This window comes from Pyxicephalus adspersus, chromosome 3 (assembly GCF_032062135.1).
Source record: "Pyxicephalus adspersus chromosome 3, UCB_Pads_2.0, whole genome shotgun sequence".
NCBI classification, from domain to species: Eukaryota; Metazoa; Chordata; class Amphibia; order Anura; family Pyxicephalidae; genus Pyxicephalus; species Pyxicephalus adspersus.
The window spans coordinates 94,346,340-94,364,597 of NC_092860.1; the positions used below are offsets into that span (position 1 = coordinate 94,346,340).

Genomic DNA, 18,258 nt, shown 5'->3' on the forward strand with positions numbered 1-18,258 from the left:
ATGGTCAAAAGTTTTTGTTTTTAGCACTGCATTCTAAATGTCACAATGGAATTACATGACCACTTGTCATTTTGATAAATCTGACCATTTATCAAATATATGCTTTGCATCTTTGCATTAAAAGTTGTGTTTTTTTGTTTTATTTTTTACAAAAGACTTTATTCTCATAATCTGTAGTAGGATAAGGTGAACAGGCAAGAATTTATAAAAGGTATTGCACTAGGTACTACACTAGCAATGCCACTGAATGTGATTACTGTGACCTGTAGAATGTCCACGGGGTGAAACCATTGTACCCAGCAGTCCAGCACACCCAAAAACAAAGATTAAGCTCAACACTTTGAAAAGTTAATGCTCCAGTTTTTTTTTTAGTTTTTTTTAGAGGGGGTTGCTGCTTTACCTTTCTCCACCTAGCAACAGAGATGGTTTAAAGAAGTACTATACTCATTGGAGGGTGGTGAGCTGATGCCATATTATTGTCACAGACTTACCTGTGGGCAGCCACCCTGCAGCGACTTGTCATTACTGCATTAGAGGAAGCCGCCATCTTCACCACCAACTTTGAGATCACAATGACCCTCTTCAGCCATTAAAAAGTTTTGTAAGTGTTCAAAGCAAATAAAAGGTGGGATTTAAATGTTCCAGTATGAAAGCCATATTTTGGGCAGGTAAAGATTTGGGGTCTTAGTATTTTTCAGGCAATGGCCATAACAATTTTAGCCAAGAACAGTGGTTTATTATAGCGGCATGCTCTTTAGTGAAGGGAACCAACAGACATACTATAATATGAATAAACAACTGATACATACAAATGCATAAAATGAGCATTTTTCTTTTTGTAGCCATTGGTAGGGCTAAAAAGGGTACATCTCTTATTAATACTCTTATTAGTACTCTAATTACTCTTATTAATACTAAAACATTAATTGCACATACAACATGCTGATGTCATTACAGACATTGACAGCATTACTGTAGAAACATGAACCAAATGCATATGCAAAAGAAAAGTAAATAAATGTTATTTATCAATCCACCGAAGTTGGGGGACTGCTGTACATATGCCAGCTTTTCACCTATTTTGTGTGTATGTAGCTCCACAGAAACCTATCACATTTTTTAAAATTTACTAGATATTTTATTAATTAGAATTAACAGAATACTGAAGAAAGCCTTTTACTATATGGGGATTTCATAACTCCTCTGAAGTGTATCTGTGTGGAGTTATTAGGTTTTTATGTCAAAAACAACAAATGGTAAAAGAAGCCTAACAATCCATCCATAAGGTTTTTAGGCCATCCAATAGAAAACGATTTTCCTGACACATTCAGTAATGGATTACATCCATGGTATTTATGCTAAATGTAGATAAATGTCCTTTGAAGAGGTTAAATATTGCACCCTAATTGCCCTGCACTTTATCACTATGTGATAAATCACTATGTCTAAGATAACATGATTCAATATTATTTTACAACCGCGGATACCCGACCTACCAGAAACTCTTGTCCACTATTTTATGTTACACTCCAAAAATATAGAGCAGCTTGTTGTATTCAAGGATCATTGACAAAATGTTACAAAATTATATACCTATTATAATGTCATTTTTGTTTCACCAATATTCCAGTACTTACGAAGAGCTTCAGTGATGGACTAATGACACAATTACAAAATTACACTTTGGACACCAATTTCACCAATTGGAAAGAATAGGTTGGCAAGAGGTTAAAGTGTTAATTTAAGAAATAAAAATAGATAAGTACTGAAGTAAAAAGTATAAGGGGATATCCCAGTGCTTATTAAAGAAAGACTTGAAGAATATTTTTCTCTATTGAGTGCATAATAAAATGAAGGAAGATGGAAAAAAAAAACAACAGCTTCTTTGAATCTTACCTCACATGAAACACATTCCACATAAAAGGAAAATTAGAAAAAGGAAAATTAAAAACCACAATTATAACTACAGTAATATGAGCAGCTGATGTAAATGTCATGCCTTACAAACAGATATGTTATATTAAATGGAAAGTCAAGTCTCAGCAGAACAAAGGTTTAGAAACAGCAGTCTGTCGCTGCTTGTTTAATTCTTTGGTGTAATAATGCCGAATTTCACTCTGAGCGCAGTCATATTGAATATTTATGCAGATATCTTACTCCAAATAAAAAGTTCAGAACAGAAAAATTTTATTTTTAAAAGTGGAAAAAAATGAAAGAATGTATATGCCATTTTATTGGCAGAAAAGGATGATAAAAGTTGTACTATGCTCGAAAGTGGTGTCATATAAATTAGTTCAAACTTGCACAAATTCAAAATAAGAACCAATTTACTAAAGGGGTTAGGATTCTTCAATTAAAAATTGTGGGAGTATTAGTTTTAATAATTCAATAGTCTTGCACTTAAAAGTTCTCAAATCTTTAAGTATGCTTTTAGCAGACCAGCAGCCGTACTAACTTTAAAAAACTTTACAAATTTATGTACTTTTGCAAACTAAACTCTGTAATTTCTTACCATATGATACCATTGTGCTTTCCATTTAATACATTTAAAGTAAACAAACTACAACTAAAATATATGTATTGAACAAATACTGCCAACATATTGCCAATAAAGGCTTTTTATAGTAGAATAATACCATATCTTACACTATAAAATTAGTAAAAGCTGTCAATTCAATGAAATGATGACATCACGAAGGTAGATTTACTAAGGAGTCATTGTTTTATGTGTAACAAGTTGGTCAGCGTGGGTTAACTAAAGGAAAGGTAGATCTTAAAGGCTATTATTCACCCAGATTGCAAAAACTAAAATATCAGGAAAACAAGATATGGATACTATGGTTGTATACCCATTAGTAAATCTATCTCCAGCACAGAATGAGGCAAATGCAAGGGAATTTTTTAATATCCCATTTTTAAAAGGGACTTTCTGCCAATCTTGGCTTAGCACTTTAATGTATTGCAGTATATTGAAAGAAAAAAATGATATAGAAGAAAAGCACCGTTAAAAAAAAAAAAAAAAAAAAAGTAATACAAAAGACATTCAAAAGGCAAAAAAAAAATATTGCAGATTTTTGCCAAAAGGACATTTTAAGTAGACCTAATTTTACATTGTTTTGAAATAAGTGAATAATGGTTAGAACATAAGGAGACATATGTGACCCAATCACTACGGTTAAAAGAAAAAGATAAATGGCTACCCTTTTACAAGCAAATTTTCTTTTCATTATGTGGTGCATAATGTGACACCTTACAACAATAAAACATTACCAAATGCAAAGGTATATTAGCTCTGCAGGTTAGATTCGGATACAGTTACACCATATCCTGCAGTACAGTACAATATTGAGAAAATTAGAGAATGCATTTTCTCCTTTCTGAAATTACCAAATTTACAAAGTCATTTACTAGGTAAAAGGTAAATTCATGGGCTTATAGAGTTGATAAATTTTTCACTGACAACTAGGGTTACCAAATAAACTGCCTTCTTTCCTCACTTAGACCTTAAAGGTACCTAAACTCAGAAATTTCACTTTGCATATAAGAGTAGACAACCCTTTTATGGTGAGTAAAATTTGTTTTTTTTTTTTTTTTTGCAACACTTTTTTTTAAAGAAAAAAAAAAAAAAAAAAGAGTGCAGCACCGCACCCTAATTTTCGATCGCCTTCATGTTTACCAATAAAGTATCCCAGGAGGCTCTTGGGTGCTCCAGAAGGTGCCTTTTCGTGGGGGTTTTTTTTTTTAAAGCTATGTCACCCGATCTCACCCCTGGGACGGGTGACAGGAAGAAGAACAAGGTAAAAGAGGGGAAGATGGTGGCTCCCGATGCACCAGCTTGTGGACAGATGCTGGGACGATGCGGGACTCGATGGAAGAGACCTCTGGATGGATCAGACTGCAGGAATGAAGGTAAGTGCATTTTTTGGGTCTAGTTCCTCTAAGTCTACATGTAACAGTTTCCACAGAGTTTATGAGTCAGCATTTAACCACCTGATGTTTGATGTTTACTTTTTATTTTAAATACATTTTCTCCTATTATACCTCTTCTCTCCACATGCTTTAGTTTAAAACACTTTTATGAAAGCTTAAAAACTCATACAAAAGGTTTATGGGCATTTATAGGCATGTAAAAAAAAAACCAATGTAGACTTGGTCTAACAGACCTCAGGAATGTCAGAATAAACCTGAAAGCCTTCATCTGCATACCTACTGTAAGTTAGTGAAGTGGGGATTCACTAAAACCAGTAATACATTCTTTCCCCACCTTCACAGGAAGGTGACATCACAGCAAACCAGCAGTATCTAAAACTCAATTGACCCTTTACATTATTTATTAAGAATCCTAGCTGAAACTTGGCTGTTGTCTAATTCTTGATCTCCACAGTTAAAGTTTGTACTATTAAGCAGAAACACAAAAAAAAACAAAAAACAATACCGATGGTAATAAGGAAGGTCAGATATGGCTTTAATGGCCATAAGTTCCACTCAATAAAAACAGTGGTTCAGTTGCAGTAAAGTTTCAGTCTACCCCAGTCTATCCTGCAACTATGTTCCCTAACTTGTTTATCAAAAATGCATTCATGCTCTGCAGGCTCCACATTAGTATTTGCATCAAGCAGTAATTGTTAATAGGTTTTACTTTAACCTTCTACTAGGCTGAACAAAAAAACCCTCCGGTCATTGCTGAACATATTGAACACACGCTTTGCTACAATAGCAAGTCTACCATAACAGCAGCTCTGCTCTTTCAGGCCACAATCCTGCTAACTAGGGTGTTGCAGTGATAAAAACTGTGCTTCCAATAGCCTTCCCCTTAATCAGAACTAAAGTTCCACTATAAAAGTTTGTAGTTAGACAGAGTTTTATTGCAGAAAGGGACAGGAGATGTCCCTTCTGCAATAAAACATACTAATCTCCCTCATTGCTCCCTGAGCTGCACAGCCAGGGTACCTAGCACATGCCGGCTTCCCCTGCACTCCTGCATGCACTCCTGCATGCCAGCATGTGAGCAGTGAACAAGCAGAGCTGTCTTTGCAGAAGTACAACTATAGGAAGCAGTAGTTATCATAGGAATCCTAATAAAGATAAACAGCAAGATGCAAAGAGCAAGTATAGTGACCAATTTCTGGTCTATGGGCTTTGCTGAGTTACAAGAGGATTTCTGCACATTCATATTATACACAAAGAAGTCTGTGATATGTTGTAATAAGAACATGCTTGGTTGTCACTTACTACTGATGATGTCCTAAGCTTCATAGAAAACTAAGAGTTGAATTACATTGATCATAGCAAAGGACATAAAGGGGCAGAGCTCTGTTTGCAGAGGTAAATCCATCAGCAAGGCAGCAATGATCAACAGAACACTCATTAGTAGAAGGACAGAAAAGAGAAAAGTGGGGACTGGAGGAAGAAAGCAGATGCAATCTGCAAGAAACTTTAGCATATATCATTCTTCAATCTTTCTACTGATGAAATCATAATACAGAAAGCCCAGAAAGCCCAGCCCACAGAAACCCAAATTCTTTGAATGAATTCAGCAATGGTAGCTTCAATGATCACTCTGTGGTAGGTCTGCTTTAACAGACACCTTTTAAACAAAGATTTCTTCAGAATCAAGGTGCATAAACAAAAGGATTATCTGCAACTGTGAGCAATTTTTGGCATTTTATCACACATTCATATTTGTCTTAATATCAGCTTTATTTTTTAATTTTATTTACATTTTTTTTTATATATCACTAAACCTGATATGTGATGGTAACAGCCAACTAATGAAGAGTGCTTGCACCCTTCAATTGTGGACTTTGTAATGAATATCATGGTAATAACCATAGTAACGCAAAGAACACATAATAGTATTACTGAGGAGTAATACATGTCAGGACATTTTATTGGTATTTTACAAAATTAGTATATCCGATGTATGATGTACAACTTTATTTTATATCACAAAATATCATGTCTATATCTTCCCAAACATGACTGAATATACTGTAAAATAAGGACAATTTGCTTTTTAGATAAACCAATGAACAAATCAAAATAAAAACACCTAAGTAAAAAACATATTATACATTTGCAAGGGTATAAATCAGTAGCACTCAGGTAATAACTGTTTAAACAGGAAGAAAATAATGAAAACAAATTCAGGTATAATGGGCTTTCTCCAGAGATAGGGATTTGCAAAAATCCTTGTATCAATCTGTAATGACTAGCTGTATATTTACATTCTAATGTCTGTGTCATACTTGCGCTCGTAAACCACTGCATTTACCAGTTTCCAGGTGCAAAGTAAACTGCTGCTGTGCACTCAATAGCACAAAGCTGCACCATAGACAAACGTGCTTGGCATGGTTGCAGCTGCAGTTCTTCCATCATATGTGGAAAGGCAGTCAAAAGCAACTTTCCAATGCATACCTAAAATGGTTTCCAAACACTTCTATTCACTTGAATAGCAGCAGCCGGGACTTCAGTTAAGTATGCGGCAAAACGTGTGCGTGTAAAATGGTCCTGAAATAAACTCACCCAGTTACTTAGGACAGAGCAATTTTGTTTCAATTAAAAATACTGGAAAAAATATATATAAAAAAAATTACATGTCTGCTCAATTCCATGTAAGGAGATAGGCTTTCAATTCCATCACAAAAATCCCAAGGAAGACCTAGAGTCTCAACTCAGCAAAATTTAGATGAAAATAATAATTCCCACTGCTGCGTATCAGTATTCTATCCATTCAAGATCAAGAATGAAAATCAGAGACCGAAAAGGCAGTAATTCTAGCCAGGTATTCTTTTGTGAAATGGAAGTGTGTTAAGAATGTACTGTTACATATGTACAAATTTTACCACTGAATCGAAAAATAATATCTCATTACAAGTATACAGTTTTAGGGAATATCATGGCAGTTAATGCCAGCAGAGACCATAAAAAATTATTTTATTTTAATTTTAAATCTTGAGCTTGAATCTCTTGAATCCGTCCCTCTATTGTACTAAAAGAATGTAGTATTTGCTGCAAAACTGTTTATTCTTGTAGACAATAAAACAAGTCTGATTTATGAATATACAAGTGTAAAGAACTAAATAAACTTAAAAACATACCTGAAAAATTCCTGGTAGCCAGCATTGTGGTCAGTATAGCACCCTTAAAACAGACAAAGAAATGTGTCAATGTAACAGCAATAAAACAGTAGGTATTTTTTTACTTCCGACGTCAACTAAGCAACATAAGGGGACAAGATGACAATTACATAAAATAAAAATAATTAAATTGCATAAATTAAAAAAATTGTTGAATTGAAAAAATATACTCTTTGGGCAGAAAAGGAAAGTAGATGACTGATTAGGACATAAGGCGTTATAAATAACGCTGTATATGGGCGTCCTGTCCCATTCTTTTAAAAACAGAAGAACACAGGGTTTATTTTCTAGTCCAGTGATTTCCAACCAGGGGTCCAACTATATCTCCATTAGTGTGGGGTTTATGAGGTTCTTCAGGGCATAATAAAGAAGGGGCTTCTAAAGTACTATAAGTATTGTATTAAAAAGGTTAGAAATAAAGTGTTGGCCAAAAGACTGGCCTTAAGATAATAAAATAAAACTAAATAAATGCTTTGCTGTAAAATAGTTATGAAGTACTGTTAACAAATGCTGCTTACTTTCAACTTCCTCCGGGCATTAAACTTCTTCAAGCAGTCCACAGTTTCCTGTCTGTGCATCATGGAGGCAACAGTAGAACGTTGCTGGAAAAAGAATTACAAAATTCAACATGACTATAAAGAAGCAGAAACAAAATATCTACATAATATTTCACACGTAGAGCCATTTTCTTGAATGTGTAAGCCAAGTCTCCTTAAACGTTTTTTTACCTCTACCAAAAAGGCTGGGTAGGAGATGTAGCTGCAACAAACTGACTACATGATTACAAGGATGCTTTATTTTGTGTTGGTATAGTATCGTGACGATCGTTTGTTAGAAACATGGATGAAACCTGACAATGCTTAGAAGAATATTATTCCAAATTTAGAATGGTCAGAAAGGAACATAAAAGTGGTCCTTATAAAAAGGAGGGGGCTGGTTGACATAATAATCAACTATTGATTTTAAGGTTGACATACACTTTAAGACCCTGCTAAGATAAAGCTCTATCAAAAATACATAACGGGGTTAATAGAGGCAGCACATTCAGTTATTGTTGCTGGAAATGATCTTTCATGATTCTTTCCAGCAATAAACAAGTGACAGATGAACAAACATCAATGAACACAGCACCGTTCTGTTCTATGGAGAGGGGAGGGGGACCTATGTACAGGTCAGATTCTCCCCCGGACAAACCCTGGTTACTTCGCAAAGTAAAATAATACTTTACAGGGGAATTTTCATTTAGCGTGGCAAAAGTGGTGAAAATTCTCTTTGCAAAGAATACCCAAATGATGTGAAAGAAAATGTACCAATGTATATATAAATATATATATATATATATATATATACACATACACACACAAACACACACAAACACACACACACACACACACACATATACAATCAATCCAATGTAACATAAATGTACTTGTTAATGTATGTCAGCCTAAGTATACATTTGCTACAACCTTAATTAAAATGATTACATGATTACAGGGTACTAGTCACTAGTCTATTGAAATGGTGAGAGATGTAAAGGTGGTGGAACCACTCTATCCAGGTCAGTCTCCTATTTGGTGTGGGTACTCGACACCTTTTTTTTTTCTGGAGAAAATTACAACGGAACAACTTATGTATTCTCCCACCTTCTCAACATTTTCCTAGACCACTATCTCTTTTGACAGCAGTGTGTAATGGGACTCTCTTCATTGCACTCTATCGTATTCATACAGATTCAGCTTTTATTGGTCCTCAATCTGACGATCACTCAACAAGAGCATCTCTTATTCTCATCTGCAACAAGCACTAGGAGAGAAGTTTTAAACTTTTCACATAGTGGTAGAGAGTACCGCTCTATACCAGGTGAAGACCAAGCGAAGAGTTCAAGTTTGTATTCCATTTATGTGGAAACGTATGATCAGGCAGGTCATTATTGAAGAAAGGGACAGGCAATTTTCCTTCTGCAATAATGCATCCTACTTGCCTGATTGCTCCAAGTTTCTAAAATCAAAGCAGAGCTGCACATGCAGCCAATCCGGCATCTCATGAGTGTGCCGGGATGAACAAAAATCCTGGCCTGCATGGCTAAAAATTGACTGGAAGAGGAAGAAGACAAGTAAGTTGGCGATCGCTGGAGCTGGAATGTGGACAGGTGAGTCTGCCAGGTTAAGTTCTGCTTTAATTCAGTGGTTCGTTGGAGTGAAAAGTTGTGCAATCAAGGTCAGAGTTCTGACAAGTTTGGGCACACCTGGTTCCACTTAATACAATGTTGCCACTTGGGTAAATACAACTTACTAGAGTAAATACAGCATCCTTCTGGACCCAGCTCTTTCAGTACTGCATCTGAGTTTTGGTCTAGGGCAGTCTTGTTTCCTGGAGAGGACTGCATCTCTCTTTTTTTTTTTTTTTTTTTTTTTTTTTTTAAGAGGGGGGATGGGGGTGGGTCTCCTCTGCCTTGCAACTTTACCCCTGCCCATTCCTTATCCACCCTCCCTCCTTTACCCTTTCATATGTCCATTAAACCCCATCCCGATTGTGGCCTTTATCCATTTTAAACAGGTTAAGTTTGTTTACCTTTTTTGTACATTTATACTTTCCTGGGTTAACCTTTGTCTAATTGCTATTATATGTATTGTTCAAAATAGTGCTGTACCAATTTCATTTTACATTTTTAAATGATTGTAGGATTTGACAACACATGACATCTATACTTTTAGGTTTTGTTGAGCTTTGTTTTTTACAACAATATACAAATACATAATGTAAGATAATTATGATATGCTTACACAGATCCATGGATGTTTCAGAGCTTCTGATGCAGTGATTCGTTTGGCTGGATTGATGGTAAGCATCTTATTTATTAGATCTTTGGCTTCAGGGGTCACCGTATCCCATTCTGGTGATGGAAACTAAATGGCCATAAAAAACAAAACCAAATAAAATCAATATATATATTGATTATATAGACACCAGTAACCAGTTTATTAAAGACGAGACATCGTGTTTTAAGACTTGGATGATTGGATTTGACCAAGAATCTCCATGTTGTGTTGGCTTTGCTTGGTGACAAGAGGTGCAGCCACATCACTCATTGTCGTACACAGAATTGAACAGCTTCCAACCTACTACATGAAGGAAGAAATGCATGTAAGGATTCTATTAATACTTACATCATAAGCACCAGCCTTTATCTGCTGGTACAGTCTGTGTTGGTCCTCATCCCAGAAAGGAGGATAACCCACCAGAAGAATGTAAAGGATCACACCTGCAAAAGGGGAAAAATAAAATATCTGCAAAATACATTGTGTTTTTTTTTTTTTAAATAAATCCAATTTATACCCAAAGTCACACATAAGTGTATCCTTGAATAAAGAAAATCTACGCAGAGAAACCGAGTGGTGGTCATGCTTAAATTGACTGCTCCAGATCATATGCCAGACATTATACAATACAATGCTTGCATACAAGCGAAGAGACCAGCTTGTAATACTGTATACTCCCCCTGTTACATGATGAATCTCTGGCACTGTCTTGAAATAGAAAAAGAAATGGTTAACAACTCAGGATCCACTGTAATACTAATGCTAAAAGGTGTGTGGTCCTTAAGGTTACTTAAGAAAATAGCAGAAGATAGGCATGGGTTGCAAGCCTAGTGGTTCAGGAAAGACTGGAGGTCCACTTTTTATTAACAACATTTGAGCATTAGTACTAATGCTAGTACCACCGTTTATTCCAAAATCTTGCTGTATAACTTTCATAAACAAACTCTGCACTGTCAGTCACTAAGTTCAGTGACTGCCTGAGATAGAACAGTACCAAAAAATTGCCACATTAATGGAAACACCTCCACATCAGCATCACAAAGCAATCCATCCCAGAGATTAAAGAAAATTTGTGGAAGGAAAAAAAATGTATACAATGTACTTAGTACAGGGCACCTACACAATAATTGGCCATACCTTTTCAATTAAATGGTCTCACTGGACAGTTATCAATCTATATTGTATTACACAACAACAATGCAGAATTATGCTATTTTTACATACCTAGCACAAAATAAGTATATTTACAAAATAAAACTATCTACCGTACTATGGCTTTACGAATGTCTAACTGCCATTTAACCAAGCCTATTTAAAAAAAAACAACAAAACTTTTAATACATGATTTCATTTATGTATAAAGTAAAGAGTAAATAGGTAGTAAAAGACCAACAAAGTGGTTATACAACACACACACTTTTTTTTTTAATTAAACAAAATACCCAAGAACAGTTCTTTGCATTCCTGTGCTGATGTGATGTGGTAGCAAGCAAAGTGATCCCAAGAATAAACAGTCTGATTAAATAAACTGCACAGAAACCACATGACTTCATAGAGTACAGTCTGGAAATGTTATGCAAGGTTTTAGTATTCATGTTATCTGATGCATTTCTAAAATAATATTGGCTGATTGAACAGTGCTTCAAGGGGATTCTCTTTATGCATATAAGAGACATAGATGTGCTTCCCTGTTTAATACGAAGAAAAGCAGAACACGTCTGTTGCATGCTATCTATATATAGAACACCATACAGAATGGTATGGTTGGAGTTGGAGTATCCTAGGTTCTATAGCAGAGAAACATTATATATAGAGAAACATTTTCCAAGTATGCATATATGCACTACTTTAATTTTTAGCATGTTCTTGTAAAACAAAATGGAAACTTTAGTTTTAATACCACAAGCTTTTACTAAACACAAGAAGCCAACAAGTGCTGAAAGCATTGGTCTGTATGAGTGTTAACATGAAGGAATCAAGGGGAATCAAGGGGAATGTCCTACTGAAGGTTACTCAAACCCAGAGCATGATTTCCATTTAAAACTAGTATGTTTTTATATGATAAATCTTTTTCATACTTAAACATTTATATTACTTACTAGGGAGGAGCTAACAAGAAAAGAACATACAGGAAGAGAATTAAAGAAACTGGAAAGCACTAAATGTCAAAATAATTTTTGGTTTTAATATCCAACTGCTACTTAGATTTGATATACTGAGCAAAACTGGCCAACTTCTAAAATACAAAATATGCAATCTTGCAACAAATAATGACATACCACATGCCCACATATCCACAGGTTTTCCATAGGGGTCCTTTCGTAAAACTTCTGGAGACAGATACCCGGGTGTTCCAGCAAAGCCTTTTAAACAATGAAAATGAAAAACATACTAAGTGTTTGTGCTAAAAATGTATTGTACATTAATGAAAGTTAGTCCCTATCAGAGAGCCCATGTGGGAAGGAAAGGTTTGGAATGTTCTGTCCATTTGTAAACCTTTTATTGGGGTATGCTAGAGTGCATATAAAATATATTCATTCCCTTGGAAGTTTCCGTGTTTGATTATACAGGTAGTCCTTGGTTACATACAAGATAGGGACAGTAGGTTTGTTCTTAAGTTGAATTTGTACGTAAGTCGGAAAAGGCACATTATTTTAATAAATGTAATTAGGACAGATGTTTGTCTCAACATATTATTAGGCAGATTATTATTATTAGGTGATGTCAGTTACTGTATAAAACCCTCACTGTGAGTTAATCACAAACAAAGCACGGAAGCCCCATTTCTATCTAGGAGGTGTCCGTATGTCAGACGTCCTTAACCCAGGGACTACCCCTGTACTATTACATTGAATCACAGTGAATTTATTATAATTTTTTTAACACTGAACCAGAGATAAACATGAGTTGAATGGCATTTCATTACAATAAAAAACATACAAAATACCCTACAAAAGATTCTTAGCTACACACTGGAAATATTTATCAGTCTTGGCTCAAAACATTTGGGTAAAGTATAACAGGGAACATACTGTCTTTTCTAAATTTCATTTTTAACACTTTTTGCTTCACAATGCATCTACTATAGGGTATGAAGATCTGTGACACAAGGAGTCTTCTGGTTGAAAGTCAACAGATGATCACTGGTAAGTGAGAGGATTTTCTTTTTCTCTCTCTCCCTCCCTTTTCTTCTCTAGCTTTCTCTCTCTCCCTCTCATTGACCTATCTCAGAATCCAGGGATCCTACATGGCTCCAGGCTCAGTCACTCGCATTGCAGTGTGGTTCCTAAAGAACCATCATCTGCACATTTGACAGGGTGTGGCTGTTTTCAATAATGTACTGCTTAACTGCCACCCTCATTTATTCTTCATGGAGCTGCCACATTGAGATGCTGCATATAGCATATCCCTTTGGGGAGTGGTTCCCGAGCATGAGGAATCTGTAACTGCACCGCAACTTCATAGGCAATCTGAAAACAGCCATAAGAGCTCGGCCTAGGGGAGAGAAAAAGAGAACAAACCTAGCCCTGCTTTTAGTGAAACCAACACAGTCCTCTATTTTCCTGCAACTAACAGAAATGGTGATGCAGTAATACCAGATTGCCCGAAAGCTTGTGTTGCTCATTAGCTTTCACTGTAAACAATAAAACAAACAAAATACAATGTGGCCATTGTATGACATTTTTTACATATCCAATTTTCTTCCAGACTAGGTGAAAGTTCTAACTGTTCTAATTTTGACCAAGTTTGAATGCATTGTTACGAGTTATAACTTTTAGAAATGTACATAGATGTCGGCAGTAAAGGAATAGGATTGTAAAAAAAAAAAAAAAGGGAGAGAAAGTGCATTTGAAAAGCAACAATACTGAGATCATTCAATTCACATTCAGAGTGTAATGTGCTGCCTGCCAAATGAACTTGCTGAATGGTAAATATGCACACAAGATGACTCATTGGCTTTTGGCATACAACCAACAGGCAAAGAACAGAGGTTCGGGAGATTGTGAAGACTGCCTATCTCAGTTTAAAAGGAATCCAGCTATGTGATTATTCCACAGCTGCATAAAATAGCACTACTAGCTAGCACACAGTGAAAGGCACTGAAATGTCATTATAAAGAATGATAATGACTAAAGCATATACAAAAATGTTCCCAAGATGTCCTACAAACATACTACAAGCCCCAAGCCCTTGCTATGCAGCCCAACACCTTTTTCTGGGCTGCCAGTTATTAAACTGGCCTAAATCAGACCTTTCATCAAATTAAAAAAACACAAAAACTCTTATCATTACTATTGAAATGTAAAGCAACCACTTATTTCCTGTGCGGGCAGAACAGCAGTTGCAGCCATTTTCTTTCTTTTTCTTCTTCTGGATTATGTTAAGGTCACCCAGTCTCGCACTGAAATATCAGGTGATGTGTCTTACTGAAAAAGGTTTCCCTTTTTTATTTTTTCATTCCGGGAAAGCCCCTCATTACACATGCCCGGAAATGGAAGGAGCAGCCTACAGCTTCCTGGGATGTATGATGAATGTATCCCAGGAGGCCACTGGTTTCCCTTTTTGTCATTACCACTGCGGCTGTGACTTCCCCAAAAATATTTTGGACATTATTTAAAATTAAAAAGATTTTAATAAAATTTTTACATTATTTACTTTATTTAAAATGGTTAGCCACCCTTTTATAACATGTTAAAAAAAATGTGGTAATAGGCCCATTTTTAGGTACAACTAAACATTTCTATTTGGTGGACTCTAAAGTTTCAAATCCAGGTACATAGGCCTCAAAAGGTAAACAAGGAACTTTTACTACCTTCCCTGATATGGCATATCCCCTTATAATGTTGTCCCAGCCTCTCCAGAAACAGGCAAAGCCTGCCAAGAGTGGCAACATTGCCAAGGAAGCAACATTAGCATCAGACTAGCACGATTAACAGTATTTGTGGAACTTTGCAGGGGGACCAAGATAGTAATTTAATATTAAGTAAACATTGTTTATTGGGAGTCCAAAGTTACATTTTAAAACGCAATTCAAGACTGAGCCTTTGGTGGATGCCCACAGATAGCCAATCATGAAGCCCAGCTCTTACCAGTTAACCTCCTAATCGAGGAACCTTACTTGTATAAACTTTATAGTCTTACTTTGGCTCTGGCAGGCATTAACTTTTCAAATTTGTTAATGGTAAATAACACTTTCAACATATTTATCACAGGGCCCTGGATGAGTTAGCTTACTGCCCACACAAACCAGCATTGTTTTCATACCCAAATGTCTGTGGTAATGCCACCCTGCAATTTGGTTATGGTCTGTGGGCAGCTCAGCAGACAAAAATATTGACTGAATACAAACTATTAAAGCAAAATAAGTCATAGTGTATATACTCACCAAACCATGCTTGTTGGTCACCTTGAACTTCAATTGCTAGACCAAAGTCTGCAAGTTTTACTGCTGCGCCTTTTGATTTGCTAGCTAAGAGCAGGTTTTCTGGCTTTTATTTTTAAAGAAAAGGGAAAATTCAGGTTAGAGAAAATAATTAATGCAGATAATAAATATTGTGTAAATCTGCGATGGGACAATGTAAGTTTGTGTCTTCACATAAAATGGAATAGTGAAAAATAAAAATGTGTTTTTCTTACTATTTTTCTTCAGATTTACATGCATAAACCAAATATATTATACAATGGATCTTAAGTGTGCTTATTCACTAATACTATGCAAAGAACAAACCCATCAGGTTTATGTTGTAGTTAGATCAATGAAGTTGATTTCTGTCTGGTTGCTTTTTGTGTTTGAGTTAACAGTTAAAGTTTATTTTTTTTAATATTTCCAAATTTATATTAGGTATTCTTTATGAAATACAAATGTGAATGAAACTGCTCTCAAAATAACCACTACATTTAAGTTATAAGTTAACACTTCAAAAATATATAATTTAATTTGAGAGCATTCAGCTTCCTGAGAAGGAGCCATATTAACAATACAATAATAAGAACAGGGTTCAGTTCTGTGATTTAACGTGTACACTTAATTGTAAGTACAGTTCTAGTCAAGGATATTTTACACACCACAAAATTGCATGAACAAAGGAAAGTAAGAAATAGATTGGTTACTTGTCCACTAGTTAAAACCCCATCATTTGGATGGAGGTGTCTAAGGTGGCTCAAGGTGCCACTTTTTTATGTTTAATAATATTTATCTATGGAGACTCATTTTGAAGGTTTGCCACTGTGAGGTCTTCAGTAAAGCACAGGCAAGCACTGTTCATTTCTATATGGAGACTTCTAACAAACTGGCAAGCATAGCAATGTGAGCAATAAATAGAAGGAATCAACAGAAGAACTCAACATTCCTGTTCTATTATGACAGATATATGCAGATGCATCTTTTTGGAAATATTGACCAAATCCAGTACATTTTTTGACTTGTCCAGAATGGAACAGTAAAAATACCAGTTTACTTGGAAAGTAAGGTGAAGTACCTCACAGTGGGAAGATAACATTGAGTTTATGAAGAAGTTATATATGCATCCCAAAATGCAAAATATAACAAATTTTAGTCCACAGCTGGAACTTTTCTAGGGTTAAAATTACGCTGGCAGTGAGGTTGCAGTGTGTTTACTGCTTCTTTATGCCATGATTTGCTGCTTCTTGGGGAGATGCTGCATGTAGCTTTCTCCCTGTGTCAGCCCTATAGTGAATCAATAGGGGTGGAACTACCACTTTAAGAATCAGTGCTGCCATGCAAGTGCTTGAGTGGCAAGTAGGGTACCAGCCGCGGGGAGGCACACAGAATCACACAATGTAGAGGCAGGTCTGACCCTGCACTAAGGGCTGTTACGGGGCTTAAGCCAAACTCAACATACCATCTGAAATCTACATTTATAAAAAAAATTGGTTACACAAGAAATTTCTTAGAATTGAGGATAGGCTTCAAACATGAGGGAGAAAATAGCACCATTTATACACAATTTTTGCAAAGGTTACATTATTTCTTCATTAGACTCAAAAGTGAAACACACAAAGTTAAAAAAAACAAAAAAATAAAAAAACAATGTCTTTAGGTTAAAGGATTTCAGTGCCTTATTACTTTTAGTATTTTGTTTTTAAATGGTCAATGCAGCATCCGGGGGCAGGTTTGCCACTCAACCGCCTACATGGACTGATACTGAACCTCTTTCCCGTGCTTATGCAAGCCTTTGTAAATTTTTGCAAGTGTTTTAAACGCCTGGAAATTGTCCAGAATTGGTTCCTTATGTGACTCAATACCTCTATTATAATTCAAATATTAATAAAACACAGGTTTATTTAAATTATACAATTATGTGTGGTTATGATTAAAAAAAGTCTTAAAGCTTTCACACCTCACTAATAAAAACACTTTATATCACACTAATTTCGCCGTTTAAATTATGCTAACCACTCAGTGGAAATAATACCAGAATCACATATCCTAAATATATATGAGGATTAGCTGTGCAGCACTAGACTAGGCATCATATTCACTACATTCTAAAATGAAGCAAGAATAATTTTATATAAACCACTGAACCGTGCATTTGGCAATTTGTTTAGGTAAGTAAATTAAATTGTAAAATGCCTCAAAAGCACATAGGATTAAGGGGATATTTTGCAGGTTTTTACATGTGGTTATTTTATTTAACAAACGATATGTCATAATATAGTCAATGCTTCCTTAAATTTAGCAAAGCTAAAAAGCCAGTACAAAATGCAGCAATCACACATGCAGAACAGCCAAACATTGCCATTCCATCAAAGGTAACTTTTCATGAAGCTGTCACTTACCTTTAAATCTCGATGGACTACGCCCATCTGATGACAGTGCAGAACAGCCTCCAAGATCTGCTGAATGCAATGACTGCATGCAAACACCAGGGGGTGTGTGTTAGTTCCAAGCTTACACCCACTATCTGTACACCATCAGAAGCCTGGGCTCAAATGTACACCAAGCAAACAACTGGTCTTTTTTTAGGATTAAACTACTCGAAAAGTCATTTATATATATATATCTCAATTCATGGACAGGCTTTAAATGCAAATTACTTGGTATTTTATAATGGTGAACACTTCAATGGCAAAATTATTGTAATTTAACATTGTAATTTATTGTAATTTAAACGAGTTATTACATATGGCCAGTTGTTTAGCATGTGTAACCCAAGGTCTGATGACAGAAGTAGGAGTGAAGTCTGCAGACTGCATAAAACATCATGGCAAACCTAAACCCCTATATAAATCATGCACATTAAAAAAATACACCACCCATCAAGATTAACTAC

The 18,258-nt window shown here is 35.5% G+C and overlaps 1 protein-coding gene across 4 annotated transcripts in view; it reads right to left on the reverse strand.

Moving 5' to 3' along the window:
• The window catches only part of CAMK2D (calcium/calmodulin dependent protein kinase II delta), a gene marked incomplete in the record, with an annotated part of 124,599 nt that overhangs the window by 28,946 nt on the left and 77,395 nt on the right, over positions 1 to 18,258 (reverse strand). For 3 of the 4 annotated variants that reach the window (XM_072405758.1, XM_072405761.1, XM_072405762.1), the window contains 6 exon segments: positions 7,101 to 7,143; positions 7,658 to 7,741; positions 9,926 to 10,048; positions 10,310 to 10,404; positions 12,241 to 12,324; positions 15,348 to 15,450. In XM_072405758.1, the coding sequence (XP_072261859.1) occupies positions 7,101 to 7,143; positions 7,658 to 7,741; positions 9,926 to 10,048; positions 10,310 to 10,404; positions 12,241 to 12,324; positions 15,348 to 15,450 (532 nt within the window). 4 annotated transcript variants of the gene reach the window in all.